The sequence below is a fragment of the Solea solea genome, chromosome 11 (assembly GCF_958295425.1).
Source record: "Solea solea chromosome 11, fSolSol10.1, whole genome shotgun sequence".
Classification (NCBI taxonomy): domain Eukaryota; kingdom Metazoa; phylum Chordata; class Actinopteri; order Pleuronectiformes; family Soleidae; genus Solea; species Solea solea.
The window spans coordinates 10,843,183-10,862,359 of NC_081144.1; the positions used below are offsets into that span (position 1 = coordinate 10,843,183).

The 19,177-nt window shown below is 38.0% G+C and overlaps 1 protein-coding gene across 22 annotated transcripts; it reads left to right on the top strand.

Moving 5' to 3' along the window:
• Positions 1 to 45: 45 nt before the first annotated feature.
• On the top strand, positions 46 to 18,892 carry tpd52l2b (tpd52 like 2b). Of its 22 annotated transcripts, none has more exons than XM_058642517.1 (10): positions 46 to 253; positions 3,986 to 4,143; positions 4,490 to 4,638; positions 5,935 to 5,994; positions 9,921 to 9,968; positions 11,750 to 11,851; positions 13,619 to 13,645; positions 14,470 to 14,514; positions 14,714 to 14,796; positions 15,206 to 18,892. In XM_058642517.1, the coding sequence occupies exons 1-10, from the start codon at positions 235 to 237 to the stop codon at positions 15,208 to 15,210; spliced, it is 696 nt and encodes a 231-aa protein (XP_058498500.1). In that variant the 5' UTR covers positions 46 to 234; the 3' UTR covers positions 15,211 to 18,892. The 22 variants fall into 22 exon arrangements, with proteins under 22 accessions (XP_058498500.1, XP_058498498.1, XP_058498490.1 ...); XM_058642515.1 differs by having other exon boundaries at positions 47 to 253; positions 14,714 to 14,805; XM_058642507.1 differs by having other exon boundaries at positions 47 to 253; positions 14,714 to 14,780.
• Positions 18,893 to 19,177: the final 285 nt, after the last annotated feature.

A 19,177-nucleotide genomic window follows, 5' to 3' on the forward strand; every position in this document is an offset into this window, starting at 1 on the left:
TTATTTTGAAAGTCCTTACCGGATGTGCCTCGCTTGCCAACGGGGCTATTCAGACTGTTCGTTGTTTCCCGTCGACGACTTTCTCTGAGGCAGAGCAGCCAGCAGTCACTCAGACCCAGGAAGATTTTTGAACTCCGAGTGGAAAGAGTCTCTTCACTGTTCTGGTTTCCACATTTTGACACTAGTCGAGTTTAACTTTTAGTTGAAAGTGCCAGCTGTGTCACATTCGTCGCCATGGACCCCGCCAGTCAAGGTAACGTTAATTGTTAGCTTAGCCTACATAGCTTAGCTTCATGTTCGAAATATGCGATGAAGCTTCGACAAATTAATCCGCCCAAAAATAACAAGCATACATGTCCCTTCCCATGCTTGTGTGCGTGGTGGTTTTATTGTTTCGGGTTAATAATAATAAAGTCACATTGATTGTGCAGCCGTGAGTACAGGACAGGCCCAGCTGGTACATGACAGCAGCAGCAGCAAGTGAAGAGGGGAGACGGGCGTGTTAGTAATGTTACCAACTTTCCAGTACCGATTACTTCCATGTAATTGACAGTAATCCTGACAAAGAGTGGACACTTGTCTCTCCCTGTTCTCTACATCAACACATAGTCCACCTCGGGGTTTGTAAATAACAAAATCAATACTAAAAGCAGTTTGTTTTGGTTGCTTTCCAACGCGAACCTTGATTCTCATGCCTGGATATAGACTCCTGTCTGGGGTTGGTACGATAAACCATTGATGGCGTATTTCCACCGGCTCTACTCGCCTCGTCTCGCACTTCCCGATAAAAAGCTCCCACAATGCGTCGATCGTGTTGAATTTCCATCATTCACCCGAGTGACTAAAAACATGCTGTCTAGATCACCAACATTCAGTCTTTCCAGGACCTCGTGACTTAAAATTATCTTATTAAAGACTCTTATTGTTCTCTTCAAAGTGTTCACTAAAAAGGTTTGTCCTTAGTAACACGTTTTTGTAAAAATGTGTTTGTAATGCAGGGGATTTTTCTTGTTGTTAGTATAATATATTTTTCAGTCACTATTGTGGCTGCAACTGACGAGTGTTTTCATAATCGATTAATCTACTTGTTTGGTCCTTAAAATATCAGAAAATGTTGATAATTGTTTATCAAACATGGAGATTATATTCTCAAATGTCTTCTTTTGTCCACAAACCAAAATTAGTCAGTTTTAACGATTTCATTGTTTTACGGATCAAGAAACCTGAAAATATCCACAGTAAGCAGCTGAAAATCTGAAAACTTGAAATCAACGATTTAGTAATCGATTAATGATCAATTAATCGTAGGCAAAATCGGTTAATCCGTTTCCTCTTTATTTTGCCCCTGTTCATTGAATCATTTTTAAATAAAAGTAATATACACAAAAACAAACAATCGACATAACCTTAACCCTTTTTGTTTGACTGTTGCTGTTTTAGCCAGGTCTAAAAACAGATTTTTATCTCAAGGGACTTCCTGGTTAAGTAAAGGTAAAATTAAAAAAAGAATATATATATATTTTTTTTTTTTTACCTAACATCAGCCATATTTGCAAACTCAGCATTGATGACCGCCATGTTGCTAGAACACTGGCCTGCTGCTTTATCATTGTCTCTATCGACTGTATTGAGCAATTATTGATCACGTCCATCTTCCCCGAACAAAAAGCTCCACCTGTCTCCTGTGTTATCATCATATCAACCTGTCTGACCTCACTGACTTGTTTGCGAAATTCACTGTCTTTTGTTTTCAAATGTCTTGTCCTAATGATCAAAGTAAATTAATTTTGAATGAACATAATTAATATGTATTGAGGGAGCTTGAAGGGATTATGCTTTAAATCTTTTATTACAGCAGATGTTGTATATTTTGTTCTTAAAATACAGTGATTGTGATGTATATTAATGACATAAAAGGACATGTACAATGACCCCAGTTTTTTAACACAATCAGATATTAGTCCAAATATTGTACATTGTGGCATAATCTCATGTACATTAATAAAAACAAAACCTGGACATATTTTTATTGCCTCATAGTACGCATCAATATATTGTTGAATAAATGAGACAGAATCATGAGCCATGTCGTAACACAGTGGAAAGCTTCCAAAATGAGCATCTGAAATCTGTACTTCTCTAAAACAAATTAATGTAAACCAAAAAGTATAATCTTCATTATGGCAGGACTATTGTTTGCTCACAGTATTGTTTGCTTGGATGATAGAGCCTTATGCCTGCAAAATCCCTTTGGGAATGTCCTAATGAGTCTTCCAGGGCTGTATAATGTAGTTTGTAATACTGAGTGGCCATTATAGATGTATTGTATCAGCCTTCCTGTGCCTGAGAAGGACTGTGTTTTAGGAAGTGATTAAGGTTGGCTGTATTTGTCTGTCTTGAAGAATGGCAAACTGGAGTAAACTATGGAATGTCTCTCTCACTAATGATGCTGAAAAACCTGAAAAGAGGATTTTTGGCTGAACTGAGGACTTTTCATGACACTGTATTTTCAGTATGGAGTAAAACTATATCCTGTAGGAATATTATTAACAGGTGTCATAGTGTAGTTAGTAGTTAAACCTTGTTTTGTTTTCAAAGGGTAAACATTTGAGTGTAAAAATAGACCAGAATGCAACTTAATGGCAAGGTTGGGATTTTATGTGTAGGTGTGGCTGTTATCACTTAGGTCCCTCTGTGCTTACAGACTGTTAAGAAATAAATCAGATGTACTAAAATTCAAATAAATAAAAATAAATTAGCTCTTTATCAGTGCCACCGGGGAAATTCTTTTATGTACAACCACGGTTTGACTGAAAGCAGCCATGCTTGGGCTGTCTGAGCAGAAAGGATTTTCAGAAAGGATGCTGGGAAGTGTAGGAACTGTTTGAAGAAGTGGCAAGACAAATTTTGAAAGTCAAATTATATCCTCCGAGACATTCCCCTAGGAATGTTAAGTGCTTTTTTTCATCACACAGCCTTCTGGTCTTGTTTCTAAACTCTGTTGTCCCAGTTCAGTTTAAGTGCTGTTGTTTTTGTGGGCTGGTCTGACTCATTCTTGACTGAATCAATATACCTTGAGGGTGGAGCCATCTCTTGTCGGTGTGAATACGGATGTTATTGCTGAGACTAACATACCGTCACCAGTGCTGACTTCAGATTAATGATCATTTTGTCTTTTTATCCTACTCTTGACTGTCTTTTGCCATCAGTAGTTATGTTAATTAGTAGTTATGTTAATGTCATAATTATGTTAATCTCTGTTGCATTCACACCTTATTTCATGCTTAAAATTAAGTGGAATAATTCTGTTCCACATTCCTGTTCAATGACATAGATGTTGATGTTTTTGTAAGCAATGCGAGGCACAAGATTGTCTTGCAGCAAGTTTGAAAGCAACGCTTTTTCCATCTTTTCTTTTTTGTTGGTCTTCCTGTAACTGCATGGTGTGTAATTCTACCCAGCATTTCAGGCAGTGGCTTCAGTTATCTCTTCTTGTTGTTTCCCGTTTAGCCAGCTCTGGCTGTGCCAAACCCTGTCAAGTGATGCTGGTGTCCTCAGATGAAGGAGGCAAGATGTTACTCATTGTTGTTCAAATTGTGACAGTAGCAAGTTTCATTTTTGGAATTTTTGTGTGATCAAGTTTATCCATGTATGGATAAATCAAAATACACAGAAATTGATTCACTATGCAAAACCAGAGTTCCTATTTTCAGAAAGTGAATGTTTTCATTGCTTTCATACAGGAGCAATGTTGTGAATTAAAAACTGGTGTAAATGATCCAAACAAGCGTCAGTATTTTGTATTTGTGAGACATATGGTAAATTATGGTAAAACGTCTATATGCTGTGACATATAGACATACATTTACTGTGTAATGTCATTTACTATGTAAAGGGGTTTGTCGCTTAACATTTATAATACCCTACATCATAATTACATTAGCACCACAAGCCTGCTTAGCATTATTTTTCATTGTCTTTCCAGATATCAACCTGAACTCTCCTAACAAGGGCCTTGATGTGGATCACTCGGACAACCTTTCCGATGGGCATGTGGAGGGAGCAGTGAGGAACGCAGCCAACCCCCTTCCACCTGGATTGACAGAGGAAGAGGCTGAGGAGCTTCGCACTGAGCTCACCAAGGTAAGGCCCAGGTCTTTCATAATCACCAGGTGCTAACATTATATATGTTATCTGCCTCTCCAGATCTTATTTCTTGAATGCCTCGAGGGAATTACTTCAAATTTGCTGTCCACTTGGAGGTTTCCTTCAGTGTTAGCACTAATTATTTTTCTCTAGAGCAATGAAGAGTGAAAATATCGCTAACGTGACTCATACAGCACAAACTATGAGTTTGATTTGATCATGCTGTGTGGATGATAGTGGGACTATTAGGGGAATGCAAATGTTTATTCTCTTGAGTCCTTAAAAGAGAAGAGCTGAAGATGATACTCCAGACTGAACTCCTTGTGGATCTTTTGTGTTTTAGGTGGAGGAGGAGATCAACACTCTGCGTCAGGTTTTGTCAGCCAAAGAGAGACATGCCATTGAGCTGAAGAGGAAACTTGGTCTCAGCCCACTCAATGAATTAAAACAGAATCTTACCAAAAGCTGGCAAGATGTGCAGACCTCCAACGCGTATGTATTTTTTAATGTATTATTTAACTATTGTATTGATTGTTTAGGCACACCAGTGCAACCAATGCAAAATGTTTGTCTGCAGTCTTGTTCAGTATTAAGTTGAAGTTTTTGTTGTTTTGAGCGTGTTGCTACAGATACTTTTGAGAAGATAAAATTCTATACAGTCACTTTAAATTGGGGTTTGTAATACTATAAAAAATATTTAAATTAAATAACTCTGAAAAGTTATCAAGACATAGTTTTTTCCTTAGATGCACAACTTTTAAAGTCACAGAACACATTTTTAGAACCAAATTTTACTTAAGGCAGCACTACAGAAAGAAAGGACTGTAGTGACTCATCCAAGCTCAATCTCAAACACAGCTGCTGCTCTGTTTGAAATTAAATTAATACTATACCATCATCAGAATTTGTCAGATAATTTAGTCACTATTATTGTATGTTGTGATGGCACTTGATTAATTAAGAAGCCAAAGTATTACATTTTGCAGAAGGTGTATACACACACACACCCACCCCCACCCCCCCCACACAAAGCTGTTTGGGGAATCTAGCACATTCTTGGTGGACTGCTGAGATTCCTTACAGAAAAATATTAAAAGTATTTAAATAGCAAATAAAAGGCAGACTTTCTGATGCATGAATAGATGAACAAAATGAAAACACACAATTATACTATAGCTCTACTAAAACATGAAGTATAAACACACAAAAAAACAACAGTAGCTATAAGTCTTGATCAGTTAAAGTGCACCATTACTTTGTCTGACATCGGCATCTTAAACAATATTAGAACAGTCACTGACATGTAAAGTTAAATTACTAAAATGTTTATAATCAAAACTGTAACCATACCTGACCTGGTCAAGCAAGAGGACCAAAGCATATGTATGTAGTCAGCTGCTTGACATTCTGTGCTGTGTATTCTTGAGTTTACTGGAAGCAACTCAGACAAACTTGAATGTCGGCTGAGATTCGGGGTGTGATTACCTCTGAATGAAATACTAAATATCTGATTAGTGATGAACACAAACTGCTCGATTGCACAACACTGATTGTACCAATATCACAGTGAATAACATGCTCTTCCAACAGGGAACACAGGCTTGCAGCAACCTGTTGTGTGGCTGAATGTGCACATGACTGAGGAATTAAGAGGAAACCATGTTTTCTAGTTATTGACATAAGTATTTACATTAGTCAGACTATAATTGTAATGTAATTATAGATTTTGTTACAGTTACACTTGGAGCTGACCTCAGCAGCGTTACACCCTCATGTCTCTGTTTCTAGCTATGTGAAAACCACTGAGAAACTGGGCGAATGGAATGAGAGAGTTTCAAGTTCAGATCTGTGAGTCCATGCACTGTTTGCTGCCCGCTCACTGGTGATGTCTGCTTTTGCAGTGTTTGCTCTCTCACGCTCTGACTCCTGCTCACTGTCTGTTCTCACCTTCTAACCATATTTGAGAGCACTAAACATCTCAACAGTCAGTGTTGTGTCTGGTATGAGGACATTTATTGATTGCTCATGTTAAATAAGATGCTGAAAAGGTGGCCATTAATCTGATGATGGATTTTTCTTTTCCAGATAGGACTTATCAAAAAAAAAAAGCAGACCTAGAGGAGTTGAAACCAAAACTAGCTCAGTTGAGCAGCAATACTGTAATAAGCACTGCAGAAGATGGGAGTCTGGAGCTTTTTTGGTCCAGCTCCCTGGGATTGATTCTGGACCACAATTCTCCTGTTGCGTATGACTTGTGGCACTAATTAGGGATTTGGTGTGCATGTCTCGGTCCTAATCACTGCTACACTTGCTCGACTGACCCACCAAAATCTGTGTATATCCTACAGCTTAGTGTTGAGTGTTTGATAATAAGAGCATGTTTAAGATGGTACTGTAAATTAAGGTGATGCATTATTTTTGAGACAGTTCATGGAGATCGAGGCTGGTAATTCTGTTAATTTTCGCTCTGTTAAATTATATTTCTCATATGTTAGTTCCCTCTCCATCTGCATCCAGTCAGTATCATCTGTCTATTACACACTTCGTCTGCCAGAGGTCAAGTGTCTTTTCTTCCTCCATCCAGAAGTGATAGAGAGATGCACAATTTTATCAGCACAATATTGGTATTGGCCAGTATCAACTTTAAAATGTATTATTAAAACATAAGCTTTTGTTTCCAGTTTTCTTCTCTTGTTTATCCCTACTTAGATGACTTACAATTTGCTGTTTGATTTTGAAAATCCTGACTGCATGAAGCCACACTGAAAATATTTGCTTATTAGCTCCATTCAGTCATAAATGCTGCTGAATAACCAATGCAACAAGCAAATGTGCCTTGTCTATCACATGTTCACTTTAGTCGTAGGGCTGCAATGATAAGTCGCTGTTGTGGACAAAAATCAATGACAAAATTGGTTGGCAAGAAATAATTGACAGCTACCTCGTTGCGCATGTTATTTTCACACTGCTGAACATTCTGCTGAAGCCTAAGCCAAACAGATGTTCAAAGACAAAACAACAATATAAAAACAAGCAGAAAGTAATAAAAATACAATGCAAAAAATGTTTGCATAAAAATAAGATGTGTATCATACATTCAAAGCAGTTCTAACTCCAACCCTTTATATCAAGTGCAACAATGCAAATGTACAGGTCACAAATGAAACAAGTTAACTTCATAGCCAAAGTTCTCCAACCCTTTTTTTGTTCACTGTCCATTGTTTTCCCAGGTCTTTGTTGAGGTAGCTGTTTGATTAAGGTTTTTAGTGCAGCTGGAGGAATTCAGAGAAAACTCTTGTTGCCTGTTTCCAACAGACTGCGTTTGTGGCTGTAAAGTTTGAGCTTGATGGAATTTTCCAGTTCATTTCAACTCTGAAATGAACTGGATTGACAAGCTTACTCCGATAGCTATCCTAACCAGACAGGGTAACACTACTGCCATTTATTACGACTTTTACTCACTCGCACATACACACATTTTCAAACAGTAGCAGGTGCATGGGTTTGTAGCATTTGTTCTGTTTTTGCAGGAAGAAATAAATATAATTCACATAAATTTAACATTAAAACACATTTTGCCAGATGTGGAGGAACCATACTGAGGTCAACCTTGACAACTACACTGACCATCCGATGTTTAAATACAAAACAAAACTTTGACTCAACTAATGTCCTACAAAATGGTGGCAAGCAGGTCAATTTTTTGTTTAGGCCTACACACACACACACACACACACACAGTCAGACAAACAGACACACTGCGACTCGCAGTGCATGAGGGCGTGTGCTTGTATCTCACCCACACACGTGTGCACCCTGATCACGCCTGGTGACCAGACAAGAAGCGTAGACTTGCTTCTGAAGGAAGTGGTGGGAGGAGAGGAAAGGAATGTAAAAGCGATATGGAGGGAGAGGGGGAGGTGAACAGGATGGTGTTTTGCTTTGTCATATGCCCTGTGGTCTCCAAAGATGTAAGTGGGTGATTAATTATGAATGCATTGGAGGCACAAGATTTTTCAATTAGTTGCCATGAAAGTATTAGAATTTAGTCAGTGTTTTATGTATAGACAGTTGTACTGTGACTGAACTGATTTGTGGGCCGTCACTGTGTTGCATTAGCAACATTGTGCTTTTGTAAGCAGTACTATAGAGAATGGCCTTGTGTGGAGCAGAGTGGTTTAAAATGGGAGCCATCTCTTGTGTCTTTAGCGCGGGGGAATCAAAAAAATCAATGTAATGGTACCAAAGAGGTTGCCCTGCTGCCTTCTGCATCTTCTTTATTTAAATATTTCTCCTCTGAAGTGCTATAAATTAATTAGTGTGGTGTTTTTGCTCATCAATGTAAGCATCACTTTTTGCTTGTCTTAATCCTTCCACAAATGTAAAGTTAATTCACATACTTGTGTTGGCTGGGGTTAGGCATTGCAGTATTTTACTGTATTACAATGCCAATCAAATGGGTTTTGGCCAACCCTGGTGTTGACTAGGGCTGAACGATTTTGAGTAAACATCTAATTGTGATTATTTGGACTGAACTTGTAATGTGATTCCTGATACAAGAGTGAATGGTAATTTTGACAAAATTATTCTCATATTCATTTGAAGAACATTTTAAATAATTACTATGTGATATTTATGCAGATCTGTGAGAAACAACTGTTTTGTGTTTTATTGAGTCAGTAGAATATGATGTTTATAGGTCAGGATAATATTTAATCTAAAACAGTAATTTTACACATTTTGGCTATAAGAAATATTGCGCCTCTTGCTATTTGAAAATTGCAGTAGGCCACATTGCGATTTTAATAAAACTTCAATGAATTGTTCAGCCCTAGTGTTGTCAATGTGTTATCTGTGGTGACTGCTCAATATCAATGAACAAACACTCTTCTTCTTTTTTAAGATACGGTTCAGGCAGGAATGTGTGAGTGTGTTTTTCAAAGTGTGTTGCTAATCTTGAAAAGGTTATGCTGGTGTTAACCTGGTGTTGGAGTGTGTTTCCACTAACAGTGTACTGCCATGTCTCTGTCTGCTCCCACGTTCTTGTAAAGTTGAAGACTTTTCTATCTCACTGAGGTGTATTGACACTGTGGGAAACTGAGCAGCTTTGGTGGATGTTTGTGCTCTTGGTTCTTTCTCAAGGTAGTTGGAACAGCACTTTCAGTATTTTACTGTCCTTTTTGCTTTGCTTTATATGAATGGGCTACATTTCCCCAAGTGCATCAAAACCAGACAGGTGTAATGTCCCACCAGTTTGATTGGGAACATTTTTTTACCGGTGAGGTTTGATGCTGGAAACACATTGCATATTTGATCATTTAATTTAGTAGAATCAAAATAATGACTTTGTTCTCGTATTAGAAAATACATCTTTATTTGATTTTTTTTGGTGTTGTTTTGGGTCCATGGATACTAATACATTAAAAATAGTTTTCCTTCAAAGATACTGACTCTGATTTTGATCAGTCAGTCTCTGTCTTTTTGACCTGTTGTGGCCCCTGAAACGATGCCTTGTTGTGACCCACGCCAGGACATTTGTTAGTCACATTTCATCGCGCCTACTAGGAAACTGTGTGAAACGGTATAATGTTTTCTGCTTTACGATGTTAAGTTCTGTTGTCTCTTCCCTTCCCCAACTGTGTCAGTTCAAATGTAAAAATCTTTTGAAGTATGAGTACATATCCACCACAGTCTGACTCTGCTGAACTCTACTGTACTGTATTGTGAGTGTGTGTTTCCTTCCCTGTGTCATTATCCTGCCGTTGTGTCTTCAGATATCTGTCTGCCTCAGCCACTTTGGATGACATTACCCACTCTGAAGCGTGAGTTGACCTCCTTTCTTTTTTGTTTTCTTGTTTTGGTTTTGTAAGACAAGACTTTATGTTGGGTTTTCATTCTGGGCAGTTGTTCTCTCGTTGTTTTTATTTCACCGTCCATGCATTTTTCATCTGTTCGTCTTTTACTTCTGTAAAGTGAGCATCTTGTTTTCATTTCTGTTTGTGGCAGAGTTTAGGAAAGGCTTTCAACTAGCTGGCAAAACATGCCTCATTTAAGGCAAAACATGCCTTAAATGACAAGTTGACTAAATTTCATAAAAAGCATTTTCACATCTCTCAGGATGGATGTTAATTCTAGGTCTGAAAACAGTGAGCATTGTTCATTGTTGATAATTGATGACATTTTGAATGGGCACTTATAAATGCATAAGATGTGTCAACTTCAGCAAGTGACAATATTGTAGAAGGCCAACTATGTTGATGGATACATTTGTGTGCATTGTTACCTCACCAGCCTATCTATATAAACATATGTATTCAGCCTATGTGCAAACATCTACTGCTGAGAATCATGAGACCCATTTTTGAGTCTTCTAGCATGATGTTGGCTTTTACAGTGTGTGTGTGTGTGCGCGCATATTTGCGTGTTATTTTTTGCTTGTAGATTGCACCCACGTGTCCTAGAAAATCCATATTGACATGCCGACATTACACTCATCCACTGTCTTTCAGAGTATGAGCAACTCTGTTGTCTGTAGGGATTGGTACCACTCACTGGTGCCAAACTGTACCTTGTTCTGGTATTTATTATCTCTGGGTGTGAGGTTATTTTTATTTTTTTTTTATAAAAATCTTCCCAAGGTAAGCACTGCAAAATGTTTGGGTAATTGCTGTGCTGGAGGATGCCTTCTACCCCGACTGGTTTGGTGTGCAGTTATTGTTGATGCCATGAATGCTGAGAAAAGTGTGAAAGATTTAGTTGAAGGGAGGTTTCATTATAAGAGTGCAATGTTTTAATTGAAACTTCCTTTGTTAAACATTGTGATAGTTGCATTTTTGTAATGAAGTTTTTATTGTGACACTGAATATGTCAGCTTTTTCACTCCCTCCCATCTCGCTGAAACACAAATGAAACATTAACCATCTGAATTATTTGGCTGAAATGGGACTTGCTGAATCAAAAACACCTGCCTTTTAAACACAATTGGAAGGCAGGTGTTTTTACTCTGTGCTTCTGTAAAATTTTGAAATGATCTAACTGTTCTTGGATAGAATAGATCATTATCAAAATTACTGATTATTTTTCTGTTTTTATATATATATATATATATATATATATATATATATATATATATATAAACAAAGTTCTTTAAATTAGGAGATGCCATCAGTCAGTTGATGGTATGTAAATAAATAAATACATATCTGTAATATCTATTTCTGTATGAATACTAACCTTTGGTTTGGTGAATACTGTGGTGATTTGACTGTGTGATAGAGCACTAACGTAAACCAATGTTAGTGTTTTATTCATTGTTTGCTGTGGGTGTATGGTTTGGTCTAATGTACTACTGTCTTTTCTCTTCTACCCCTCCCCTACTCATCATCCTCTTTGTTTTTTTCTCTTCTTTCACTCCATCCATTTTGTTTCCTTCTGTCTATTTTAATTCCATCATCCTCCCTCCCTTTCTCCTCTTGCCCACCACTATCCTTTTCTCTCTTTTGCCCACTGTCCCACATCTTTGTTTTGTTCCACCCTATCCATCTGTCCATTGTTCTCTCTCCATCACCCCCTCCCTACCCTTCTTTCCTTCCCCTCCCTACAGATACAAGAAGACTCAGGAGACTCTTTCCCAGGCAGGACAGAAAACCAGTGCAGCTCTCACCACAGTGGGCTCAGCCATCAGCAAGAAGCTGGGTGACATGAGGTACAGTGAGGCAGAGCCAAAATGGCTGACGTGCTGGCTCGGCTACAAGAAAAAATCAGCAGTGGACACTGTCAAAAGCCAGCTTTTCTCAAATGGGATAATTTATATGGATTCAAATTTATTCTCCAGCAGTCACATTTGATACGCTAAGTTATGTCTCGGTTATCCTAAAAGTGTATGGAGGTTCCCTGTTTTTACTCAGGCAAACATACTTGCTTGTACTGGGGATGTCTTCAGTTTTTCTTTAAATACATCAGAATAATTAGTTACTCCAACACTGTCTGTTGCTCTTTTTTTCTTTAGCTGTTTTTTTACACAAGTACTGATGTAGAGAAACTGTTGAATAGGCGCTACCAAACCCATGTTAAAGTCATTTTATTTATATAACACATTTGTCATAAGGGGTCAATGTCCTAAACTTGAGGAGTGTTTTAACTTGATTTGACTCGCATCTTGATACATATTTCTTGTGTCTACGGTGTCAGTAAATGTAAGATGAAGGTGGTGAAGGAAGTATAGGAACTTAGTTTTTAAATGTTGTCCAAATTAAATCTCCACTCATTTACATGAGGTTTTCATAACGTTGGGCTTGATGCCAAACACATCCATAGAAATCAGACACATTCATGGAAATCAAAAGACCCAGTCTGATAATTCTCAATGCAATCAAGACTGAACAGAATTGAGACTTGGTTCAACTACGATACTTGGAACTGTTTGGACCTGTGAAGAAAGACCTCACAGACAATTTCTTAACCTAAAATCACTCTTAATTTATTTATTGGGTTAACTGTAGAACAAGTTGTATTCAGTGAAGATGCCTGAACTACTAATTCCCTCACATCTAACCTCTCATCTCTGATGGCACCATGTTGACTTGTACAATTCTCTTTAATTATGTTAGTGTTTCCATTCAGACACCCATACTCATTTGCTGTTTAGGCAAGGGCGTGCGTGCGTGCGTGTGCGTGTAAGGAAAAGATAGCTGTAGCTGTTGTTCATGGCCTTCTCACGTATTCTGTGTGTCAGCAGGATAGGCCTGTTTTCTTCTTAATGTGCCTGTCTTATCCATCCCTGCATCTGCATGTTGCATGTTTTGTTGTGTTCATCCAAAGTATAGTTGTGCATGTTGTGGTGTTAAAGTCTGTGTAACATACTGTACACTTTGTACATAATAATAGTAGTACATTCTTTGTGAGTAATTTCACTTCATATCGCTCTGTTTTGAGGCAATGTTAAGATCATGAGTAGTGGAGGCCAATATTTGGTTCAACCGATTCCTTATTTCCCTCCAACTGATAAAATATAACAATCTAGTAATAACAAATTGTACACAATCATGTGATTTAAAGAAAAATCTATTTAATATTTTTGTCTGTCTCTCCAAACTCTGTTTTTGTGTATGCATTGTAGTGCACTTATTAAATACATGAACAATATAAAGTTTTAACCCACACCCATGTATCAAATTTCTGAAAACAAAAATGTGTACATTTACACATACAGTAAGTAACAATTATCTGATTCATTAAAACATTTGTAGATGTTGCTTTGCTGTTGAGATCAAATATCAAACCATTTCCTAACATTGCCTACTCCACATTAACTAAACACCGTCCTGTTCTGTTGGCTCCTCTGCCGATGACTCTGCTTTCTCACCTGCGATGTTCCTTTAGTGTTTTTTTTCTGTTTCTAATACTGCTGATTTTTGCTCATACTCTCCCTCTCCTCTTTGTTTTTACTTGCTGCCTTGTTTTTTCCCTGCAGAGCTCTACCTTTCTCTAATTCCTTTAGGTAAGATTAACATGTTCTTGCACAGCGAACAAGTGTTTGATCACAAGGTCATTTTATCACATGACCTGGAATTAAGTAATACAGGAAGAAAAACATCTGTGACCCACAGAAGTTGAGCTCTGCTGTTGATACTTTTGATTCCCCAACATACTGTGTATTGTTAGTGTTTTGGACAGAAAACTGCATTCTTTGTTTTATTACCTTTTCCTTCCCTTAAAGTAGTTCTCCCAGCACACAAAGCATGTCATTACTTTCCCTTAACCCTCAAAAAAAGAGTACAGTGTTGATGTAATGCGCAAACGTGTTAAACAAACCATTAAATAACTTAAATGAGTGATTATCATAAAATGTGTGGTATGGGAGCAGAAGTTTGCTGACTCACTGAGGGAATATTCTCTGTTACTGTGTGCAGTGTGTAGGGTTGTTATTATTACTAGGCTTTTAGAGAAGAAACAGTGCCTCACAGTGTCATAATGAAGAAGTCGCTGAGCTGTAACTGTGGTTAAAGGTGGATTTGTATATACACTGTGATTATTGATTAAATAAAATGTTTTCCTTAGTTTTAAGAACCAAAATAAGGAGAATGTGAGAATTAAGATTATGGCATTTGTGACAGTTTTTTAAGTTCGGTTTATAGCCAGTTATCAATATCAACAGTTCTCTCCGTTTAATTATGACCAAGTAGTCATGAAGAATTTTAGTGTTGGAAGCTGTATGAGCTAACTTGACTTGCAGCTGCGTGTGTGTCTGTGTGTGCGAGTGCGTGTTTGCTTGCTTGCTTGATAACACTGCACTTCTCTGTCTCCCTTTTAATGCTTACAAAGTAGCAACTATTCCATTCGCCACTCGATAAGTATGCCCGCCATGAGGTAAAGTAACACACTGATCTGCCCACTACACTCTTTCACTACTTCTTCACTTAAAAAACAAAGACATACTGTGCATTTACTCTGAAGTTATGTATTGCTGCTTTTTGTTGGTTGTTAAACTTACATTTTTAGGTCTTATTTACATGTATGTTTTTTTTTTTTTGTTTAATCTTTTTTTAACTTTGTGTCTGTTCCACAGGAACTCTGCAACCTTCAAATCATTTGAAGATAAGATGGGGAACCTGAAGGTGAGCACACCCGCACAGGTGTGTTTTACGGACGGTTTGTAAGGTATATTTATCTAATGGGAGCAAGCTTGTAACTCCTAATGAATACAGATATGTTAAAAAGAAAATGCAAAGAGTAAGAAAAAGCAGGAATTGTGTTTTTAACTTTTCAAATGAATGTAACTGTAAACTGTAGTCTTTTGTTGGTTGGGATATATTGAACTGTAGGATATATTTTCTCTCCATCGCCATTAGTTTGTCAGTGATATTAAGATGTTCAGATTAGGGCTACAGCTAAGGTATTGTTGTTTACTTCAGTTGTTGATTAATTAAGTAACCTGTTGAGGGTGACAAGGATGTAAACTGTTGTTCAAGTGTTTTATTCTGATAATAAAGATCTACAGGAAACAGGAACTGTAATGTAGTGCATTAACCCTGTGGTCCTATCCCTGTCCTCTCTGCAGTATAAGGTTGTCGGCCCCAGGGGGAACGAGGATTCCGTCGGCTCTCCCACTGACACCACCCCCACTCAGGAGAACCCGCCTTTCTGAGCACACCCTGCCTCTTCCTCGCTGCGACCTTCCTACGTGACCTGAGACTATACTGTTATCACCTCACATCGCAGAATCAGCCTTGACCTTTGACCCTCTACCTTACTGGCTCACCTCACTCACTTACTCACTCATTTACATTCCCCAAGTCCTGCAGACAAAATGAGGGACTTGTGGGTTTTTGAGACAGGACCATCTTTTTCTGCCAGTCCCACCGTTGCTGGTCCTGTGGCCTCCATTCCTCTGCCTCACTGTTCAGGAAAACAGTTTGTTGATGCATAAACCTGAATAATTTACAGACTTCACCACTTCCTCTTTCATTAGATCCTCAACCCTCTGCAAAGATCACTTAAACTGTCATTTTGACATGTCACTATTTCAGCAAATCACCTGGCTTAAGAACAGGCACGAAAGACACTAAGAAGGTACCAAACTATTATTTTAGGCTTGAGGTGTTTTAAAAATAAGTTTGTCATGATAGTTACGGCATAATTTTAGAGCTTGACCTTTCACCTCAAAGTGCCTAAAAGCACAGAGTTAACTTTGGTTTGGGATAATTTGACCATGAGCAAAATTTCTAATTAATTGATTGCACAGCACATTTCAGTTTAATCTGGCTCTTACACCGGTCATTCTGCATTTGTTTATTTTGTTTATGAACCAGGAAAAGTGCAGACTGAGGGTGGAGGATAATTTTATGGGCATAAGCAACGTTATTTTCAACTTAAATCTACAATCTCAGCTTTGTTTTTGACTACTATCCTCTACATAATCATGCATTCACACTGTGAACACCTGCTGGTGTTACCACAGTGTCCCCACCGTTCACCTAACTTCCACCCAGTTTGCTTCACAGCTCTGCAGCTGCCAGCTCTGTGAACACAGGCTATACTCCCAGGTTACAGGGTAGTGGTATGGCTGGGGGTGGGGGTGGGAGGCTACAACCCACAATCCTCTTAAACCTACTACTGCTATGTGCATGTGCGTATCTCATCTCAGTTGTACCATAACAACCATGTGACAAGAGGTCGCGTGTAACAACCCTATAAGCAACCCCAGATGTAAAAACAGATAAAAAAAAGTTAAACCATTTTGTATTATAAACTATTTTACACTGCTTTGCATAATGTTTTTACATAACTTTTATCAATATGTACAAATATATATATATAAATCTATTGTCACCAATGCTGCCGGATGATAATGTTCCGGTTGGGAGGTTTGGAAGAAGCAAAGGGAGGTGAAACACAAAAACAAAAAAATCTGTTTCACACATATGACTTATTGTCTGTCTGGAGTTCTAAAATTAAGAAGGTTCCATGTTTGTGAGACTGACCAGGCTGCAGTCGTTTTAGAGCCATCTGGGCACAGGACTGATCTGACTAAGGCGAGAAGCAATGTTGCGTAACAAACTGGCAGTGTGTTTTGATCTCAGGCATAGTACGTACAGTAACATCAATCTAAAACTTACCTGAAGCATTGGAGATGTTTCAAAACCACGTCTACTGTTTTTCTTTTCACCCTGGTCTGGCTGCTGTCCCCTTTTTTGTGTTGGCAGAACTCGGATGTGAGGCGATGATTTGCTGTGTACACTACCTGGTGAATGTTGATGCTTTTCTATTAGCCTTACTCACTTTAAAAGGTTCACCTCATAGTATGATTTAGCTTGTTGAGTCAAACTTTCCCATATGTTCCGTTTTGTTTGTTTTCTAGTTGTACAGGCTGGTTTGATTGAAGGAAGTTGGCATAAGATATTTAGAGCCTATGGGGCCACAAATGTGTCATAAAAAAAAAATCTTGCTGCCATAACAAGCTTTGCCAGCAACCCCTGATCACACAATTGCACTCCTGATAACACACTCAATGTCCACACAGTTCAGGAGGCCAAAAAGAACACACTGTTGCACTTATTGTTGTACACCTGTACATTTTCTACACTCACGCCACCCCCTAGCTATGGTAGATGTCAAGGCTTCAGAGACGGTGACGGTAAACCTGAGAGCACAGAGTTGTGTAGCATTGTCACTTTTCTCTTGAATGTGGAAGAAAGTTGTGTTGTAGTTTTTGTTTGCTGCTCTTTTGCTCAAAGATCCCTGATACAAGGGCAACTTTGCCCCCTACTGGTAAAATGTGCCAGACTTGGTGGAACTACAAAATGTTCACCTGTGCCATCCTGACTGTAGGGATTGATTTAAGTCTCAAAATGTTTTCAGTTGCTCTTTAGTTGAAGTGTACTCACGGATACACAAATATCCCAATGTTGCCTTTTGTGTTTAGTACAGCCATATGCCATAGGTGGGCGGATGCTTTATTGAAGTTCACAGCGATGAATTCTAATTGGAGCAACTATTTGAGCCAAAGCTGGAAGGCACTTATTACCATTGTTAGAGCTGCAGATTATAATCGTTTGGGTCAAACAAAACTGACACTCACTTAATTCAACTAAACTAATGTGAAGTGAAATGTGCATTTGATAAACTTGAGCCCAAGATGTTTATAGAAGGACATGTACAGCAATCCATTATCAACAACATCAAAATGTGAACCTTGAGTTTCTTTGGTTGATGATGATGGATTGTTTTTGAGACCAAAAAATAACCTCAAACATCCAGTGTTGCTCTTGTATCCTGGATCAATGTAATCAAAAAAAAATCAAGATGCTAGAATTTGAGAGAAATGTACAATTTAAAATACTGCTGCGTTTTGGATCACTACATTATTCAAACCAAAACTTACCAAGAAGGTTAAAATAAGTTTGTAAACTAGTGTATGATGTGACACCTGAGACACAAAGAACAAAAATGAATTAAAAATTGTAACTTAAAAGAAAAACTCCCAGTCAAACTGCTTTAACAAAGTTGCCAGTGTATCATAATTGTATTTTCTTGTTTTTGTATGTGTTTATCTTGATCATTTTGGTAGTTATTATATTTCTGTTGAGGGGTTACATTTTCTTTTGGCTTTCTTTTCATTGTTGGAGGTGGATTTAAGAGAATTTATTATTTGTGCAATTGCTTTACCGTCTTTGAAAAAACTAGCGGCCAATGTTTGAATCTGTTACAGAATCCCTGTCTCTGCCTCTAAATATCATGTATCTGACTAACTGCTTTGCTAAGATGAGAACACAGACATGCGTTTCAAGATGTCTTAGTCCTCAAGTCATTTTGTAACATCTGTTCCTAAAATCACATAGTTCTGTGTGAAAAATCAGAAGTGCAAGGACCGTTTTGCTGGGGGAAATATTTCTCTCTGTTGTAAAATTGTTTTCAAGCCTAAAAGCTAAATGAAATGACTTGGGGGATTATTATTTTTGAAGTGTAGCTGTCACTCGGGATTTAGAAAGAAGAGGAAAAATGTATGTTTTTCTTTGTTTTGGGTGCCAATGGGGAGTGCAGCACATGCTGGGGCTGCTCAGAGCCAGCTGCTGCAGAGGCTGGTGCACAGAAGATTATACTCATAGCTTTATTTAGGTTCATGGCCTAGCTGATGTAGATTATTAAAAGGGATCTGATTTGAAAGATTATGGTGAATGAATTAAAAACAGCTTTTGGTTTTGTTCTTTGTGTTAGGATATCAATAAAGCATTCCTTTGAATGACAATTTGGTCTGTGGTTTGTGTTTACACTCATTACTTGGAATATGATTTAGAAATGTGTTTTAAAAAAAAAAAGTTAATTCGGCACATAAGCGTGGACACAATTAGTTCTTTTTTTTCCCTCCCGTCTCATTTTTTTCCCTGTACTAGCTGGAATTCATATATTTTACCACAGGATGGCGCTACAGTGCTTGCGGACAGTTGGTGTACACATAAGGGTTGAAAAGGGTTTTCCCTTTTGTTCATCACTGGATCAAAAACTGTCAGGGGATTTGTAGCCGTAACATACA

Bases quoted from the DNA above. Each gene is read 5' to 3' on its own strand.
- tpd52l2b (XM_058642507.1), top strand. The intron at 5,995-9,920 runs GTGAGTCCATGC...TTGTGTCTTCAG, and splicing joins AGAGTTTCAAGTTCAGATCT to ATATCTGTCTGCCTCAGCCA. The intron at 11,852-13,618 runs GTACAGTGAGGC...TTTTCCCTGCAG, and splicing joins AAGAAGCTGGGTGACATGAG to AGCTCTACCTTTCTCTAATT.